The following is a 20,039-nucleotide window of genomic DNA, read 5'->3' as shown; positions in this document are numbered from 1 at the left end:
ATGGTTTGTGAACCACCGCTTGTGTAAGCTTACCAGTACTTCAGAACACACTTGAACACAGTTGAAAGATATGAGAAAAGCACCCCTGCAGAGGCTTGTCAGGACCCTTCAAAGACAAGTATCCCTCAGAGCTTTCATCTCTGAGTACTGTTCATCTGTAAATATTTTGGGATGATAAAGGTGCTATAGTCAGACAGCAGAGAGTCTGACTGTCTAAGACAGGGGTTCCCAAACTTTTTCCCTCAGGCCCCCCTTCCAGCATTACGGAACATCCTCTACATGGCTCACGCATGCATGCCCCACATCTATTTCTATGGGCACAAGCACTGTTTATGACACAAACTGTTCAGTCCCCTCTTGTTGGTGGAGAGAACATTTTGCAGATGTAAAGCGTATTTCCTGCAATTCTACCCAAAAAAAATCATGGGGTGCCGATCAAATGTTGCAGTTTTAAAGCATGTCTAATGTGTATTCATGTGATATTTGAGTGACTCAAACATTACAACAAAATCTATGGGCTAAATAACCTAGCTAAAAAATGTTAGCTGACAAGGGCTAGTTGATCTGGACATTTCTGACAAGTTATAAATTGCTCTCTAAGGTATGCAATGACTAACATGACAAGGGGAACTGGTGATGCACTACCCAATTTAGAAATTGCACCTTGTGCATTCTACTATTACAACTTTCAAGACTAAAGTTGAAAGCTGGACTGAGATCCTTCAACAACAACAAAAAAAAAAGAGTTAAACAATGTTTTGGGGGGGGCCACTGAGACTGGGGATGAGGCTGGGGCTGGGGCTGAGGCTGGGGCTGAGGCTGGGGCTGAGGCTGGGGCTGAGGCTGAGGCTGAGGCTGAGGCTGGGGCTGAGGCTGGGGCTGAGGCTGGGGCTGAGGCTGGGGCTGGGGCTGGGGCTGAGGCTGGGGCTGGGGCTGAGGCTGGGGCTGAGGCTGAGGCTGGGGCTGAGGCTGGGGCTGAGGCTGGGGCTGGGGCTGGGGCTGGGGCTGGGGCTGGGGCTGGGGCTGGGGCTGGGGCTGGGGCTGGGGCTGGGGCTGGGGCTGGGGCTGGGGCTGGGGCTGGGGCTGAGGCTGGGGCTGAGGCTGGGGCTGGGGCTGAGGCTGAGGCTGGGGCTGAGGCTGGGGCTGAGGCTGGGGCTGGGGCTGGGGCTGAGGCTGCAGACATATGCACTAACACTGATCAAAAGTGTGGGAGATCAAAAGGGAATCAGTAAAATTGGAAATAGAGCCTCAATGAGCCCTGCACTGTATTTCATCCTGGGTTGTTTTCTTTAAACTCTGACAGCGATCTTAATTGTTCGCTGAACCAAAGGAGACTTACGAGTGGCTAATTTGTTATATAAACACTTCTACACAACTAGAGGCAATTTACTCTCCAGAGAGCGAGATTTAGAAAGGTCTTTAATACCAGCTATTCCTTTTACTACAGTATGCAGGCTGAAAGAAGATTAGATATCAACCTCCACCTGAATGAGACCCTTTTCTCTGTAGATACTCAGCTCCATGATGGGATTTGGCTCTTATAATATACAACTGAGGAGAGGCCATTTTGAATTGAAAACCCTTTTGGCTGCCTACGGGTAAATTACTATAGAATAGGAAGTATTACATAAATGACTGAGCCAAACTGAGTCCTTCTTTAATCTGGAATAAATATAATTTTAATGTCCAAGGCAGAATTTGGTGCTTTTATGTGACTGAACGTATGGACAATTCTTAATAATATCCTACAGACATGAGTACAAGGTAAGTGCAACCAACATATTAGAGTTCTTACTTAGCGGGCAAGTGCTTGAGGAAGTAGCCCAAGACTTTGAGCGCCTGAACTCTGATTCCTTCACTGTTGGAAGCCAGCAGCTTGTAAATGGCCCTGTACAGAAACAAAGAAAAATACATGAATAACAAACATCACATATTTAAGCAAATGTAACAGTATCTCAAACTATAAAACCTAAAAGTGTATCAGAACCAAACATTTACAGAATCACTTCATTCCAGATCATATCTGCTTTGTGAACCTAGTATACAGTTGTATAGGACATCTACTTTGGTTGTAAAATAGAGGCAGTTGGAGCCTTCATGAGTGGCAAGAAAAATGAGAAGGCACCCAAAATGTGCATCAGACAAAGTTTGTCTGAAGCCTTTATGAGTGGGACTATATCCGACACCAGGCAAGACATGCATGGTTAATACACTACGTTTAACCCCCTGTGACAGGGAACGCAAACAAGGTGACTAAATAAGCTAGACAAATCTTGTGTGCCGTCGTCGCTGAATGTCAATAGTCCTGCAGATAAAGGATCAAATGAAGCCAGTAAAGCGTCTTTATTGGCCTCAGTGTCATCTGGCTTCATTTTGGCTTCATGAAACACAGACAGAACCATAAGGCTGCATCTGAAATGGAAACCTATTCCCTTTATAGCCTCTGGTTAAAAGTAGTGCACTGTTATACAGGAAATAGGGTACCGTCTCTGGCACTACAAATGTAAGAGGGTACCATTTCGAAGGCACACATGAAGTAGGCTAACGTCACAACGATCTTGTTCTCAGACACCGAGGCCGCAGGGCCTGTGGTGGAGTATGTGCCACCCGTTGCCATGGGAGATGGCAAACCCAGAGGGAGATGACGTTATAGTTACAGTACTGTCATAGAAGTCAAATTACTAGAACGGGCATCCCCATTGAAGTTCCATGATGGGTGGTGGGGTCATTCTATTCCTAAGCCTACCGTATTCCGTTGCGCTGATCAAAGGCCTGGATCATGGAGCCAGGATGCTCCGACATCAGAGCCACCAGCAGCTGAAGCACATCTATTAGATTGTCGTCCTGGGAAAATAAATAAAGTTGTACTGAATTGAATTAATCAGATCGGGGGGTGCAGGAGGGAGGGGGCCCGGAGGAGGCTCTGTTGTTAGCATTATTAACAATATGATAAAGAGTGTGTGTGTGTGTGTGTGTGTGTGTGTGTGTGTGTGTGTGCGTGCGCTAATGAGCTCACAATTGGCATCGCCTTTCAACCCAATGAGAGATGAATAGTCTGGCTAGTGGGTGTGCTGATACATCATGTATCATCATGAAGCAGACTCCAAAACACACACTACATTACAGACACCCACATGCATGCAGATAGAGTGCGCCACAAACACAGGCATTGATCATGTAAGTGCAATAATTAATACTGTTTATTTTCGCACTAATTATTGATTAATTGGTGACACACGACATCAAAGATCAAACCAGCGCACAACTTCCATCGCGTTTAGTAATGGTCGCTACGGAAAAAGATAATTCATCATTGACAACAAATATTGATGGAATGAATAATAAACGGAAACAATGGAATCATCTGATGAATGAACAATCCATAAAAGACTGTGGAACCCCTGAAGGACAGCGGAAATCCCCCTTGTTCCTGCAGGGATTATTCCTGCTTGTTTTACAGCACTATTATTTCTCTATGCATCACTGCAGTGTAAACACAGAGGCTTCTGAGAGGGAGGGCTTGGTGAAACTTTGCAACGGTTAAAAAGAGCCTTGTCGTTTCCCCGGCCCAGTGTGATTGGTCGGTCTATCCATAGTATAGAGCAGAGAGGATCTGGAAGAAAGGAGCCGGAGCTGTTGGCTTAGAGTGCCACCTAGTGGGTAGTTGATATTTTCTAATGATCTTTTTGTTCTAACCTCGTGCATGGTGAGCAGGTAGTTGAGAATACTCTGAAGCTCATCTTCCTTCACTCCGTAATCCTGAAAATAGATAGTACAGAATATAAATCAAACTTTTCACCGATCATATTTATTGTATATTAACATTAGGTGTAAAAGGTGAAATATTAGCTGGAATATTTGTTTTGAATCAAACGAGATTCTCATTATATAACAAAGCATAAACCAGCCACACACTAACCTTCATTATGAGTTGTTTCACAAACAGCAGCAGAAAAGCTCTGAGAGAGTGGACCTCCTTCTGATTGGGTCTTGGACCGTCTACACGCACAACGACAAACACAGACAAACACACACAGACACGCAGGGACAAAGTCATTTTCAAAAGGATTTGATTTAGGATGCCATGCAGAGCTCACAGCTGTAGGTAGACAATACAACATATGTATTCTAGGTTTAGCAGACAACATAGAGGTACAAGAAGGACAGGAAAGCACATTCTGCAGGGGACACAAAGGACTGGATGAAGGACCCAGTTTCACTCAATAAAAGTAGTGTGCTGCTCTACTTCCATGCCAACACTACAGCAACACTAGTCTAGGGGGAGGAGAGGAGGAGAGGTATCCGTTTGTGTCAGTGTGTGTAGAAAAGTGTGTGTTAGTGGAAATATGAAAGAGTGCGGTGTGTGTGTAGGGAGGCATGTGTGTCTACTCCTGTGTCCACGTGCTCCTGTGTCTGTGTTCTCTTACCGAGGCCCTTGGGCGTGACTCCGCTGCGGTCCTGGGGGTTGACGACCCAGTAGTAGTACTTGAGCGTGTGCATGACCTGCAGTACCGTGCCCACCCTGCGGATGGCGTTGTAGATGGTCACCGTGCTGATGAACTCGGTCGACAGGTAGGTGTACAATGTCAACTGCACCTGGGGGGGTGAATGCACACACACACACACATTAGGAACACACATACACATGTTGGGAACACACACACACACACACACACGTAAGGACACACACACTTTAAAAACACAGCATGAGGTGAGGCAGAAATAAAATCCAATGTCAGTGTGTGAAGGGCTGCCATGCTGATGTTAACTGGAGTGTTGTAAGCCCATAAGGGTATTTAGACACGCACTTCCTGGTTCAATAGCAGGCACAGGTGGAGGTCTGTACAGTAGCCTAACCTACTGAATGGTGGCCTGTAGCTCTCATGTACGGGAGGAGAGGTACAAGGACGAGAGTATGAAAGGGTGATGGTGGGATGGACAGAGGTGTGTGTGTGTGTGTGTGTGTGTGTGTGTGTGTGTGTGTGTGTGTGTGTGTCTGCACGTCACATTTGTCCGTGCATTTGTGTGTGCCTTCATGTGTCTACCTGCCTGCACAACTGTGTCCTTGACTGTGTGTCACCATGCATGTGTCTACCTGCCTGCACAACTGTGTCCTTGACTGTGTGTCACCGTGCATGTGTCTACCTGCCTGCTTGACTGTGTGTCACCATGCATGTGCCTACCTGCCTGCACAACTCTGTCCTTGACTGTGTGTCACCATGCATGTGCCTACCTGCCTGCACAACTGTGTCCTTGACTGTGTGTCACCGTGCATGTGTCTACCTGCCTGCTTGACTGTGTGTCACCATGCATGTGCCTACCTGCCTGCACAACTCTGTCCTTGACTGTGTGTCACCGTGCATGTGTCTACCTGCCTGCACAACTCTGTCCTTGACTGTGTGTCACCGTGCATGTGTCTACCTGCCTGCACAACTCTGTCCTTGACTGTGTGTCACCATGCATGTGCCTACCTGCCTGCACAACTGTGTCCTTGACTGTGTGTCACCGTGCATGTGTCTACCTGCCTGCTTGACTGTGTGTCACCATGCATGTGCCTACCTGCCTGCACAACTCTGTCCTTGACTGTGTGTCACCATGCATGTGTCTACCTGCCTGCACAACTCTGTCCTTGACTGTGTGTCACAGTGCATGTGTCTACCTGCCTGCTTGACTGTGTGTCACCATGCATGTGCCTACCTGCCTGCACAACTCTGTCCTTGACTGTGTGTCACCGTGCATGTGTCTACCTGCCTGCACATGTGTGTGCCTGTACGTGTCCCTCTCCTCTCTTACCTTGGCGGGGGCATGGATCCAGATGGCAGGGTTGAACAGGATGTGGTCACACAGCTGCTTGAGCAGCAGGACGCCGTTCTGCAGGTTGCTGAGGTAACGGGCAAAGGCCAGCACGATGTCCAGCACGGACCGAGTCACATGCACCTTGGAAGACTACAGAGGAGGGAGGGAGGGAGGGAGGGAGGGAGGAGAGGATACATACAGAGAGAAAGGTGAATCAGGTCAACTCTCTGTCTAACAAGCCCACTGTCAGCTGTGACCTCTAAATGCAGCTAAGGGGGGGAAAAGCAATTAGGGCCTTAGATGTAAATTGACTTTTAGAGTCACCTATATACCGGACCACACACACGCGCGCACACAGACACAATCAACAAGCTACCAGATGTAGGGGCGTTTAGCACTGGTCTCAGAACAGACAAATGCAGTATGGAATTGGAGGCCACAGCACTGAGGCTGAAGGACAGACAGTTCAATATCTGTTCCTCTCTGATGTAATGGACAGAGTGCTGGGAAATCAGCCAGCCAGGATATTATCCACCTTTCAATTTCAGCACAGAACAGCAATTAGGTCAGGAGAGAGGAAGATTGCAGAGTGTGAATGTGTCTCTGGCGAGGGGTGGTGGTGTGTGGATCACGTCTCTCACCTTCTCCAGAGTGTAGCCGATGACCAGAAAGCCCTTGCAGGCCAGGACCTGCTCTTGCATAGCCACAGAGTTCTTCAGCAGCTCCATCACAAAGGACAGCAAAGTGCAACTGGAGAGAGAGAGAGAGAGAGAGAGAGACAGAGAGAATGAGAGAGAGAGAGAACGAGAGAGAACATATCCTATAGCTATTGTCTAATATAATGAGGGCGTCACCATTCTACCATTCTACCATGAGAACACATTCAGATAAAAGCCACAAAGCCATTATTGAGAACATTACTCAAGGCCTAGGGGCACTAGTATTCAAAACCGGTATCCAGGTTTAGTGAGTAGGACAAGACAACATTATGCATGCCATTTGCGCTGCCATCATGCATGGTTGAATCCATTGAATTAACAAAACAACTTCTACTGAGTGAAATCAAAATACTCTAGACTGCAGGTGAGTTCAGCCCCACCAACAGAATGCAGTTTTTCCTTATCCCTGAAATCAATAGATGTTAGTTTGGAAAAAGAATGAACTGTTTTCTTATGTGAAAGGTAACGCTCCCTACAAGTGACATGGCTACATATGGATGTGTAGAGTATTTAAAAGAATGTAATAAAGTCAATCAATCGATCAATCAATCAAAAGACAGTAGTCCACTACCAGACAGAGGTGTCCAGTTCATCGCTGGTGTGCTGGAGGTGATCCAGCTGTGCAAACAGGGGGAAGAGGACCTGCACTCCCCCGATGGAGTGGATGGCACTCTGAACAGAGTGGGTAACCACCGCCTTCACATCCTGAAGAAGTGAGGAATACATACACAATGATCAGGAGTAGAAATAGAGTGCAATACTTTTGAAGTGTGAAATACAGGAGAATCAGAACCCCATCAGAACCATATGGACTGTAGACCAAGGCTGTTTCTGCTTTTGTCTCATGTGGCAAACAATGCTGATTGGAGGCGGTGTCACATTTATCCCTTGTACATCTGGTGTGGTGTTGAAAACACAGTATAACTCCTCTGAACATCTGTCTCCTTTACAGCACTATTACACCTGTCGCTAACGGTGATGGGCTGAGTGGCGGGAGCGTTACCGTGACGATGAGTTCGTCTCCGAGGCGACATGGCTCAGGTGTCTAGTCTGTTTACCCTGATGAGGGTTTTGCTAAATGAGTTCCGTGGGTAGAATATTTTCTGTGTTTCTTATTGTCAGATCCCACAGTAGCAAAATCACCTATTATGAGCAAGCCCTTTTCTCATGCGTTTACGGTTCGGGTCTGCCATACTTCCTAAACAAGCCATTAGTCATTGTGAACACATATGTAGAGGACACTAACCTACACAGACATGTCCATGCATGTAAGACTGTAACAATGTGCTAACAAATACTGAGCATGTTGACCTAAATAGAGGGCGGGACCAAGGAATAATATAGGAAATTATTATTCTATAGGCAAGGGGGTCTGTGTGTGTGTGTGTGTGTGTGTGTGTGTGTGTGTGTGTGTGTGTGTGTGTGTGTGTGTGTGTGTACAAACATACAGGCTGCCTCAGAAAGACAAAGGAGCTAATGCGTTGACTGAACGCGCTGTGAGGCTCAGACAGAACTCAATTACAGTGAGAGAGAATTCAAAGTAATTAAATAAAAAGGACAGCTGTGTGTGTGTGTGTGTGTGTGTGTGTGTGTGTGTGTGTGTGTGTGTGTGTGTGTGTGTGTGGGGGCTGACAAGGTCTTCCTAATGTGCATTTAATCAGGCGTGCAGATGACCTTCTGTGATAAGGAAAGTAAAATGTGGATTTTGAATGAGAGAAAGATGTTTCTGAGGCACTTTCATTACAATACTTGTCATCTAGTTGTTGCTACCTAGAATTGACATGGTAACAAGTAGCCACCAGAACATTAACTCATCATCCTCAGTAACTACAAGGTCAAATAAAGTACTGTATAATATAATAAAGTGCTTAAAGAAAACTCTCAGGAAACACCACCTTGGTTCAATAAAGAAACGACTGCTATGCAGATCTAATTCTGTAATAGAACAGGGTAGTGTTCTGTTCCCAGCCTGCTAGCCAGCCAGGTGCAGTGTGGTTCTGTCAAGTCATTCTCACCTCTATCTTAAAGGAAAAATCCACCCAAACCCACTCATTCCTTTAATTCAGTATTAAATAACACTAATATGTGAGAACAATATTTTTTGTGAACAAATGTTTCATTTTGGTGTTATAATAAGGTTGGTAAAACATGGAAAATCGTTATGGAAATCTGACATGTATGATAGACGTTTTCGTGATCTAAAAGTCGTATTCCTATTCACTTCCAGTGTAGTGAGAGCGACTTTATCACAGTGCTAAGTCATAGCGGCCGGATTTCTGCCTGCTTGAACGCCAATAACTCAGATACACATGAAAACATGAAATGACCCAGGGAATCCATCACTCAGAGGTTCACAAAAACAATATAACATTCAAAATGGGTGAACCTTTCCTTTAATGAGACACTTATGAAGTAGATAGAGCCTGATGGAGGTGCTTCATTATCTGTGTGTGTGTGTGTGTGTGTGTGTGTGTGTGTGTGTGTGGGTGTGTGGGTGCGTGCGTGCGTGCGTGCGTGCGTGTGTGTGGGGGTGTTGGTTCTTCTATACTTGTGGGGACCTAAAATCCCCAAAAGTCCCCACAAGGACAGTAAAACAAGGAAAATTCTCCCTCGTGGGGACTTTTCCCACGTCGCCATGAGGACAAAGGCTATTTTAAGCTTAGCGGTTAGGTTTAGGGTAAGGAATTAGGGTTTAGGGTTTGGGTTACGGGTTAGGGTTAAGGTTAAGGTTAGGGGTCAGAGAAAATAGGATTTTGAATGGAAATAAATGTTAGGTCCCCATGAGGTGTGTGGAACAAGTGGCTGAAGCACCTGAACTAAGGGATAAGAATAGCCTGCAGAAATGCCATTAGTCACGCTAGAATCATAACTCTTTTCAACATTGACTAGATTTCTATCTTAGATGGTTTACATTTTGGCGCAGTAGCACTGCCAAAACCACATTTCGCTGTGTGTGTGTGTGTTTGTGTGTGTGTGTGTGTGCGTTTATGTCTGCGTCTGTGTGTGTCCGTACCTGCAGCATGAGTGCATGTGGCGAGTGGACAAAGATGGAGGCGTTATCCTTGGGGGAGGACTCCAGGCACAGCTGAGCGTCGGTGGCGCGGGGGTTGTAGGAGAAGGAGATGCAGGAGGACAGCTTGCCGTCGTATAGCAGGGTTTTGTGGTGCTCAGCAAACAGGAGGTCACTCTCAGCCTTGTACTTGAACGTGCCCTGAGAGAGACGGCAGAGAGAAAGTGGAGAGGTCAAATCAATTAACAGGAAGGAGTGACTTTCTTATACATGTATATTTTTCTGTTCAGTTTAAACATTACACACTACTAGTGATAGTCTGTAGTATATATATTTTTTAAATAATCCATGATATGAGAAAGAAGGAAGATAAATAAATGTTTCACCTCAAATTGATGAGTGCAGACCTTCCTTTTTTGATATAGGGGGTATCCAAATGGCATGGCATTTTGGAGTAGTGTGACTACTGAATTCTGCATGACGACTGGGCTTTGCGTCTCCCTACCTTGTAACCAGGCCCCAGCTGGTAGATGACTGGGCTTTGCGTCTCCCTACCTTGTAACCAGGCCCCAGCTGGTAGATGACTGGGCTTTGCGTCTCCCTACCTTGTAACCAGGCCCCAGCTGGTAGATGACTGGGCTTTGCATCTCCCTACCTTGTAACCAGGCCCCAGCTGGTAGATGACTGGGCTTTGCATCTCCCTACCTTGTAACCAGGCCCCAGCTGGTAGATGACTGGGCTTTGCATCTCCCTACCTTGTAACCAGGCCCCAGCTGGTAGATGACTGGGCTTTGCGTCTCCCTACCTTGTAACCAGGCCCCAGCTGGTAGATGACTGGGCTTTGCGTCTCCCTACCTTGTAACCAGGCCCCAGCTGGTAGATGACTGGGCTTTGCGTCTCCCTACCTTGTAACCAGGCCCCAGCTGGTAGATGACTGGGCTTTGCGTCTCCCTACCTTGTAACCAGGCCCCAGCTGGTAGATGACTGGGCTTTGCGTCTCCCTACCTTGTAACCAGGCCCCGGCTGGTAGATGACTGGGCTTTGCGTCTCCCTACCTTGTAACCAGGCCCCAGCTGGTAGATGACTGGGCTTTGCGTCTCCCTACCTTGTAACCAGGCCCCAGCTGGTAGATGACTGGGCTTTGCGTCTCCCTACCTTGTAACCAGGCCCCGGCTGGTAGATGACTGGGCTTTGCGTCTCCCTACCTTGTAACCAGGCCCCAGCTGGTAGATGACTGGGCTTTGCGTCTCCCTACCTTGTAACCAGGCCCCAGCTGGTAGATGACTGGGCTTTGCGTCTCCCTACCTTGTAACCAGGCCCCAGCTTGTAGATGACTGGGCTTTGCGTCTCCCTACCTTGTAACCAGGCCCCAGCTGGTAGATGACTGGGCTTTGCGTCTCCCTACCTTGTAACCAGGCCCCAGCTGGTAGATGACTGGGCTTTGCGTCTCCCTACCTTGTAACCAGGCCCCAGCTTGTAGATGACTGGGCTTTGCATCTCCCTACCTTGTAACCAGGCCCCAGCTTGTAGATGACTGGGCTTTGCGTCTCCCTACCTTGTAACCAGGCCCCAGCTGGTAGATGACTGGGCTTTGCGTCTCCCTACCTTGTAACCAGGCCCCAGCTGGTAGATGACTGGGCTTTGCGTCTCCCTACCTTGTAACCAGGCCCCAGCTGGTAGATGACTGGGCTTTGCATCTCCCTACCTTGTAACCAGGCCCCAGCTGGTAGATGACTGGGCTTTGCGTCTCCCTACCTTGTAACCAGGCCCCAGCTGGTAGATGACTGGGCTTTGCGTCTCCCTACCTTGTAACCAGGCCCCAGCTGGTAGATGACTGGGCTTTGCGTCTCCCTACCTTGTAACCAGGCCCCAGCTGGTAGATGACTGGGCTTTGCGTCTCCCTACCTTGTAACCAGGCCCCAGCTGGTAGATGGCAAGGATCTGTGCTGCACTGAGGGCCTCGCCAAACAGATACACCGCCCCCATCTGACCACAGAACACACGGTTGGCGTCCGCCGTCTCTGACGAACCAAGGAAACACTTGTCGAAAGTCTGGAGGAAGGGAGGAAGGAAGGAAACAAGGAAGGAGAATTGAACAAGCATTAATAAAGATAACTATGACAACTCCAACAGCATGTCTGAGTGTGAATCAACGCACCATCGGCATACAGATAACATAAATTTATATGAATCTGTTCCCTTCTGTATGTTCACTAGAGCATGTGTAAATAGGCTCGGGATGAGTGTAGCATTGTTATCAAGGAGGGAGGAGAGATATCTTAATCAGCCATATCTACTGTAGGGTATCGAGGCCCTCTGTGACACTGTGTCACGCCAAGGGCATTGCATTAGAAAAGCATCTTCATTTGGCTAAAAGCTGACATGTGAATCTTGTCTTCCGCACGAGAGAGAGAGAAAAAGCATTCTGGAAAAATATGACAGAATCTCATTTATGCTTGGAGGTAGGCGTGTGTGTGTGTGTGTGTGTGTGTGTGTGTGTGTGTGTGTCGCGCGCGCGTCTTCAACTACACAACTCATGCAACTCATTTCCCTCCCCTGTTACAGACCCAGTTCCATCCACGTGAGGAGACAGAGAGACACCCTCCCCTGTTACAGTCCCAGTTCCATCCATGTGAAGAGGCAGAGAGAGACAAAGAGAGAGACAGAAAGAGAGACAAAGAGAGACAGAGGCAGAGAGAGTCAGAGGCAGAGAGAGACAGAGGCAGAGAGAGACAGAGGCAGAGAGAGACAGAGAGAGACAGAGAGAGAGACAGAAAGGCAGAGAGAGACAGAGACAGAAAGAGGCAGAGAGATAAAGAGAGTGGTTTCACCCCTGAGCCCTCTGTCAGCTGAGACAGTGATTATATCAATCAATCAGAGAGAGTGGGGCCTGTGGGGAGGTGCTGTCCTCTTCTAACATGCTGTACTGCAGTAACAATGGTTCTCTGTGGTACATCAATCACAACATATACCATACGTCTTTGTGTGGAACCTTTGTTATCCTAACCAAAATGGTTCAAATTGAAGAATTCTGGATGGATAGCTTCAAGGCTTTCTTGCTGATTGATTGATGACTTCAGAGACATTTTATGATTGATGACTGCCATCCCAAAATACTTTTGGTTATACACATGCAGGCATACATCCAACCACAACCACTATCACAACTTGTAGGTTCAGCTATATTCCATTACACAGCATACAGGGGTAGGAATGGTTGTGTGAGAGTAGAGGTTTAAGGTTGCTACAGGAATAACATTATAACAACGATGATCAGTATAGTATGGATCGATTGATTGCTACTTACGTCGCTGGTGTTGACGAACCAGGTGATTTCTCCGTAGGAGGCGAGCTCTCCGTTGACGTAGCAGCTGATCTCACTGTTCTTCCAGCGGTTGTAGACATGAACGATGGTCACCATGTACCACTGAAACAACAACACACAACAACTTAACCACCATGGTCGCCATGTACCACTGAAACAACAACATCTTAACCACAGCACTAGAATTAGATTATATTTCTATGAACCTAACACCCTAAACACCTCACCAGTTCCACATGTTGTTATTTTTCTATAATGTTTTCAATTATAATTTAATTTACAACAATGGTAATGATGTTATTAACAAGGTACAGTTGAAGTCGGAAGTTTACATACACCTTAGCCAAATACATCTCAACTCAGTTTTTCACAATTCCTGACATTTAATCCTAGTATAAATTCCCTGTCTTAGGTCAGTTAGGATCACCACTTTATTTTAAGAATGTGAAATGTCAGAATAATAATAGAGATAATGATTTATTTCAGATTTGATTTCTTTCATCACATTCCCAGTGGGTCAGAAGTTGATATACACTCAATTAGTATTTGGTAGCATTGCCTTTAAATTGTTTAACTTGGGTCAAATGTTTCAGGTAGCCTTCCACAAGCTTCCCACAATAAGTTGGGTGAATAATGGCCCATTCCTCCTGACAGAGCTGGTGTAACTGAGTCAGGTTTGTAGGCCTCCTTGCCTTTTCAGTTCTGCCCACACATTTTCTATAGGATTGAGGTCAGGGCTTTGTGATGGCCACTCTTTGTGGTCCTTAAGCCATAACTTTGGAAGTATGCTTGGGGTCATTGTCTATTTGGAAGACCCATTTGCGACCAAGCTTTAACTTCCTGACTGATGTCTTGAGATGTTGCTTCAATATATCCACATAATTTTCCTTCCTCATGATGCCATCTATTTTGTGAAGTGCACCAGTCCCTCCTGCAGCAAAGCACCCCCACAGCATGATGCTGCCACCCCTGTACTTCACGGTTGGGATGGTGTTCTTCGGCTTGCAAGCATCCCCCTTTTTCCTCCAAACATAACGATGGTCATTATGGCCAAACAGTTCTATTTGTGTTTCATCAGACCAGAGGACATTTCTCCAAAAAGTACGATCTTTGTCCCCATGTGCAGTTGCAAACCGTAGTCTGGCTTTTTTATGGCGGTTTTGGAGCAGTGGCTTCTTCCTTGCTGAGCAGCCTTTCAGGTTATGTCGATATAGGACTCGTTTTACTGTGGATATAGATAATTTTGTACCTGTTTCCTCCAGCATCTTCACAAGGTCCTTTGCTGTTGTTCTGGGATTGATTTGCACCTTTTGCACCAAAGTACGTTAATCTCTAGGAAACAGAACGCGTCTCCTTCCTGAGCGGAATGACGGCTGCGTCCCTCCTGAGTGGCGCAGTGGTCTAAGGCACTGCATCGCAGTGCTAACTGTGCCACTAGAGATCCTGGTTCGAATCCAGGCTCTGTCGCAGCCGGCCGCGACCGGGAGACTCATGGGCGGCGCACAATTGGCCCAGCGTCGTCTAGGGTAGGGGAGGGAATGGCCGGCAGGGATGTAGCTCAGTTGATAGAGCATGGCGTTTGCAACGCCAGGGTTGTGGGTTCGATTCCCACGGGGGGCCAGTATAAAAAAAATATGTAATCACTAACTGTAAGTCGCTCTGGATAAGAGCGTCTGCTAAATGACTAAAATGTAAATGTAAATGTGTTTATACTTGCGTACTATTGTTTGTACAGATGAACGTGGTACCTTCAGGCGTTTGGAAATTGCTACCAATCCACACTTGTGGAGGTCTACAATTCTATTTCTGAGATCTTGGCTGATTTCTTTTGATTTTCCCATGATCTCAAGCAAAGAGGCACTGAGATTGAAGGTAGGCCTTGAAATACAACCACAGGTACACCTCCAATTGACTCAAATGATGTCAATTAGCCTATCAGAAGCTTCTAAAGCCATGACATCATTGTCTGTAATTTTCCAAGCTGTTTAAAGGCACAGTCAACTTAGTGTATGTAAACTTCTGACCCACTGGAATTGTGATACAGTGAATTATAAGTGAAATAATCGATCTGTAAACAATTGTTGGAAAAATTACTTGTGTCATGATCAAAGTAGACGTCCTAACCGACTTGCTAAAACTATAGCTTGTTAACAAGAAATTTGTGGAGTGGTTGAAAAACAAGTTTTAATGACTCCTACCTAAGTGTATGTAAACTTCCGACTTCAACTGTACGTTGTATAATAAGCTATGTTATCATGAGTTTGACATTGGCATCAGCAGACTGCCTACCAACTGCAAACGAGCAAAAAAGCATTGGCCAGCCTTCATCTTAGCCTCATTCCTAGCTGCCTTCACTGAGTTACCCTTATGAGACATGGGGGCGATCAACTCCTAAACCCCTTGGGCTACAATCTCACCTACATTGGCTGCTCAGATTTCACATGGGAAGAATCCAGTGAAATAGGTTATTAGAGTTACCAGGCAGACACCTTGGGAGATAAGACCGACCGTGGAATACAGAGAGCTAAAAATAGAGGCCAAACATCTCAGAATGAGGTTTTGAGTCTGAGTAGTGTTGTTCCACACTGCGGGATAACAGGGGAGTTTTAATTGGCCAGGGGCACCATGGATCTCACCGATGCTGTTGGGCTTGACTGGGTCTGGGTGCTATGGTCTGGCTGTGTGTCGGGCCCCATTAGATCATCCCTCTCTCCCTTTCTCTCAATCCTTCTATCCTTTTTTCACCGTTCTGTTCTGACATTGCTGGCCCCCCAGAGGAAGGACCAGATGACTATGCCTCATCCCAAAAGGCCTAGACGAGGGGGCAGCATGTGTCCTATGCCTGCGTACAGTTTGTTCTCTGTGTGTCCTATGCGAAAGAGAACATGTCTGTGTGTCCTATTTAGTACGTGTTTCTATGTTTTATGAGTGCTAGGTTTGTGTGTGTCTCTCCCACAGGACAGTGTCTGTCTGCCTGCCGGCCTCGCCGGCTGCCTACCTTCTGCGGTTTGAAGTCATATTTCACGCAGTGCTGGAATCCCTTCCCATTGGACTTTAACGAGGTCACAATCAAACAGCCGGCCACAAAGTGTGCTGAGTAGCCCAGACCTTTGTTGGTGCGGAAACTACAGGAAGAGAGGGAATAAAAACAAAAATAGAGAGAAATAAAAAAACTAATTTCAGTTAGTGAGCCTAACGGCTCACTTTAACACAGTCTAACACTCAAGGGCAGAGGAGGGTTTCAAGACGAGTCAACCTGCCAATAAATCATACAAACATACACATTTAAAAAACACTTTGAAAATGGAGGAGAGACAGAGATAGCGAAAGCCTCAATCATCTGTCAACTTCACAAGAAATTCCCATTTGTGGGCGTCTGTGTTCTGAGCGAGCGGGGGCCCCGGCGGTCGCCGTGTGTGATTTAGTGAACTAATCTCTTTTTAAAAGGGCAGAGTCTGAAGTAGAGTTTTATTACAGACGTTTCTGCCTCTGCTTCTAGCTGCCTGGCTGGCTGCCTGGCTGGCTGTGTGTGGTTGGTTATCATTTTCAGAAGGACCACCAAACAGAAGGCCTACCAAATCCCGGCGCATAAATTATAATTTTTTGTCAGAAATTAATTATCGGCTGAAAATAGGACGAGTGAGGCCCTGATTTACTGTCCCTGAGAGAGGGAGAGAGGAATGGATGTAGAGAGTAGAGAGTAAGGGGGGAGAGAAAAAGAGAGAGAGAGAGAGAGAGAGAGAGAGAGAGAGAGAGAGAGAGAGAGAGAGAGAGAGAGAGAGAGAGAGAGAGAGAGATGGAGGGAGAGAGAGAAGGATGAGAGAGAGGTAAATGGAAACTGAGAGAGGGAGGCACTGCATCAGTATTCAGTATGCCTTCTTCATCTGGTAATGTGTGTGTGTGTGTGTGTGTGTGTGTGTGTGTGTGTCTATTAAGCCTCTGTGCTGGCTGTTTTTTTTATAGACTGTTTGGGGATATGACTTCATCCTACAATTTTGTTGAACAAGTAAAAAATCAAATAGCTTTGCTTGGCGTGCAAATACAGTACACACAAACCACACAAACACACACACACACACACACACACACACACACACACACACACACACACACACACAGGGAACTACGGTATGAGCCAAATTCTATTTGAATACACCTGAATAATATCACATTATCCATACAAAAGTTATGCATAGGTATCTCAAGTCAGGATATGAGTAGAGACGTTATTTGCATAGAGAAAGAACAAATCAAGCTGCAGTAAGTTGTGTCAGTGTGGGTGTATGAGATTGACTACGTTACAGTCAGTGGCTACAGACTGACTGATCTATAAATCATCATGATTAGTCATTTAGGATGCAAGGTGATTCATAGTCAGTCTGCAGTCGGCGAGTGCAGTGTAGTTGATCTCAAACATGGACGGTTGGTGTCTGTAACTCACCAGTACAGGTAAGGCTTGTCCTTGTCAACATTGATGTTGTTGATTGGATCCATGCGGAGCCAGGTGTGGAAGGTGAATCCATTCTGGTACGGCCATTTGGCTATAGGGGGCAGAGCTATAGCCTGTGAGGAGACAAACAGTTGAATGTTTTAAAAATAGGATTGTGAGTAGTGTGACCTAGACTACAGTAGGACCAAGAAGGAACAGATAGAAAACGTAGCTGTTCATGCGTGTGTGTGTGTCTACCCAGAGGCCTTCCTGCCTCATTAGCGAGATTCACAGGAAGGGGAAGGCGTGTGCTTAGTGCTCAGTCTCGGCTGCACACACACCAATCGCAGACGCTCTTAGGGCGGCCCTGAGCTCACCCTCACCAAAGGGCACCGTCACCATGGCAATGGGAGGGTACAAAGAGACATAACAGCACACACACACTCGCTACATACAATGTGAGTGTCCCCGACAGCCATTATAAGACACAATGGGAGCAGACTTTAACTCTCTTTCCCCTCTCTATAGTTAGCAGTCTAACCCAGGTACTGTACAGTCTTATCTAATGTGCCATGGCCACATGCAGGTGTAGACAGCATTCAGGTGAGACTCATTGAGAAAGTAGTGAAAGGTAAAGGTCCTAGACAGAGATACACAGTTCAAACGTAGCAGACATAAGTCTACGATGTCATCCTTCATGGAAACTCAGCAGACATTGCCTAAGATATGAGATCATAGCTTAGACTATATGTCTGATAAGTTTTCATCCTTCATTTCCTTGAAGACTTCAGCAAGAGCATCTTAACTGAGCTAACTTCACTAAATCCTCACTTTTAAACCCATTGACACCAGGAAGTGTATTATAAATCTGCTCTATTTTAAGAGAAAGAGAGGGGTATAACAGAACATTCCCAGGGGACTTATACCTTATTCTTTCACACACTAAATCACATGGCTGGCTGGCTGGCTGGCTGGCTAGCTGAATGGCTGGATAGATACAAAAATCAGCTTAGGGATTGCTGCTATGAGAAGGAAGGGGTCAGAAGGAGTACAAAGATGGCTAGGAGCATTAGAATGAAGGGAGGAGATAGAGAACAGAGGGAAGATGGCTAGGAGCATTAGAATGAAGGGAGGAGATGGAGAACAGAGGGAAGATGGCTAGGAGCATTAGAATGAAGGGAGGAGATAGAGAACAGACGGAAGATGGCTAGGAGCATTAGAATGAAGGGAGGAGATGGAGAACAGAGGGAAGATGGCTAGGAGCATTATAATGAAGGGAGGAGATGGAGAACAGAGGGAAGATGGCTAGGAGCATTAGAATGAAGGGAGGAGATGGAGAACAGAGGGAAGATGGCTAGGAGCATTAGAATGAAGGGAGGAGATGGAGAACAGAGGGAAGATGGCTAGGAGCATTAGAATGAAGGGAGGAGATAGAAAACAGAGGGAAGATGGCTAGGAGCATTAGAATGAAGGGAGGAGATGGAGAACAGAGGGAAGATGGCTAGGAGCATTAGAATGAAGGGAGGAGATGGAGAACAGAGGGAAGATGGCTAGGAGCATTAGAATGAAGGGAGGAGATGGAAAACAGAGGGAAGATGGCTAGGAGCATTAGAATGAAGGGAGGAGATGGAGAACAGAGGGAAGATGGCTAGGAGCATTAGAATGAAGGGAGGAGATGGAGAACAGAGGGAAGATGGCTAGGAGCATTAGAATGAATGGAGGAGATGGAGAACAGAGGGAAGATGGCTAGGAGCATTAGAATGAAGCGAGGAGATGGAGAACAGAGGGAAGATGGCTAGGAGCATTAGAATGAAGGGAGGAGATGGAGAACAGAGGGAAGATGGCTAGCAGCATTAGAATGAAGGGAGGAGATGGAGAACAGAGGGAAGATGGCTAGGAGCATTAGAATGAAGGGAGGAGATGGAGAACAGAGGGAAGATGGCTAGGAGCATTAGAATGAAGGGAGGAGATGGAGAACAGAGGGAAGATGGCTAGGAACATTAGAATGAAGGGAGGAGATGGAGAACAGAGGGAAGATGGCTAGGAGCATTAGAATGAAGGGAGGAGATGGAGAACAGAGGGAAGATGGCTAGGAGCATTAGCTAGCATCTGTGCTCCTCCTCTCTTCCCATGCTGCTTATTCAACGCACACACAGTAGTCCAGTATGACTCATGCTATATATGGTTGGTAAACCTTGGCATTAAAGGATATAGAAGCGAAGATGTGTGCTGGGTCAGAGCTTACAGGCAATTCATGATGCATTATCTTAGTCATTCCTAATGCTTACGGCCTTGGATCATGTGGGAAGTCAAGCACAAGAGGATTTAACCCATTAAGAACCTATCCAGAGGTTCTGTAAATACTATTATCTTACTGTAGACACTCAGTGTCCACCGAGACTGATACCAGTCACTAAAAGTCTGAAATGACACTATCCCTTACATAGTGCACTACTTGACCAGAGCCTAGGGGAATACAGTGTCATATCAGGTGTAGCATCAGATTCTAGACTAGTTGGGTAGTGTGTACTATACTGTATTCTAATGATCAGCCTGGGATCCAGGTTAACATGTGGAGGTGTATTGAGTTGTAACTGTACTCACAGCAGCGCTCTTCCCTGGGAAGCTGAAGAAGGAGTCAGGTCCGTTCCGGTGGGCCATGCTCTTCAGGACAGACAGCAGCTTCACCGCATGGGGAGGCTGGAGGGAAGAACACACACACAAGATGAGACGCCATAGACTTTGATAAGGGTGCACCGC

The 20,039-nt window shown here is 46.5% G+C and overlaps 1 protein-coding gene across 5 annotated transcripts in view; it reads right to left on the bottom strand.

The window, feature by feature from the left end:
* Positions 1-20,039, bottom strand: part of lrba (LPS responsive beige-like anchor protein) — a 290,109-nt gene that overhangs the window by 220,803 nt on the left and 49,267 nt on the right. For all 5 annotated transcript variants that reach the window (XM_045208535.1, XM_045208534.1, XM_045208539.1 and 2 more), the window contains exons 5-18: positions 19,884-19,979; positions 17,292-17,413; positions 15,849-15,975; positions 12,833-12,952; positions 11,431-11,577; positions 9,529-9,726; positions 7,087-7,220; positions 6,438-6,546; positions 5,794-5,946; positions 4,428-4,596; positions 3,920-3,999; positions 3,697-3,759; positions 2,747-2,844; positions 1,796-1,888 (exon numbers count right to left, since the gene is read on the bottom strand). In XM_045208535.1, the coding sequence (XP_045064470.1) occupies positions 1,796-1,888; positions 2,747-2,844; positions 3,697-3,759; positions 3,920-3,999; positions 4,428-4,596; positions 5,794-5,946; positions 6,438-6,546; positions 7,087-7,220; positions 9,529-9,726; positions 11,431-11,577; positions 12,833-12,952; positions 15,849-15,975; positions 17,292-17,413; positions 19,884-19,979 (1,709 nt within the window). The remainder of the gene's footprint in view (positions 1-1,795; positions 1,889-2,746; positions 2,845-3,696; positions 3,760-3,919; positions 4,000-4,427; positions 4,597-5,793; positions 5,947-6,437; positions 6,547-7,086; positions 7,221-9,528; positions 9,727-11,430; positions 11,578-12,832; positions 12,953-15,848; positions 15,976-17,291; positions 17,414-19,883; positions 19,980-20,039) is intronic.

The sequence above is a fragment of the Coregonus clupeaformis genome, chromosome 3, assembly GCF_020615455.1.
Source record: "Coregonus clupeaformis isolate EN_2021a chromosome 3, ASM2061545v1, whole genome shotgun sequence".
In the NCBI taxonomy this organism is placed as follows: Eukaryota; Metazoa; Chordata; class Actinopteri; order Salmoniformes; family Salmonidae; genus Coregonus; species Coregonus clupeaformis.
The sequence above is the reverse complement of the archived record's forward strand: the minus strand, read 5'-3'. Positions and strand labels throughout refer to the sequence as shown.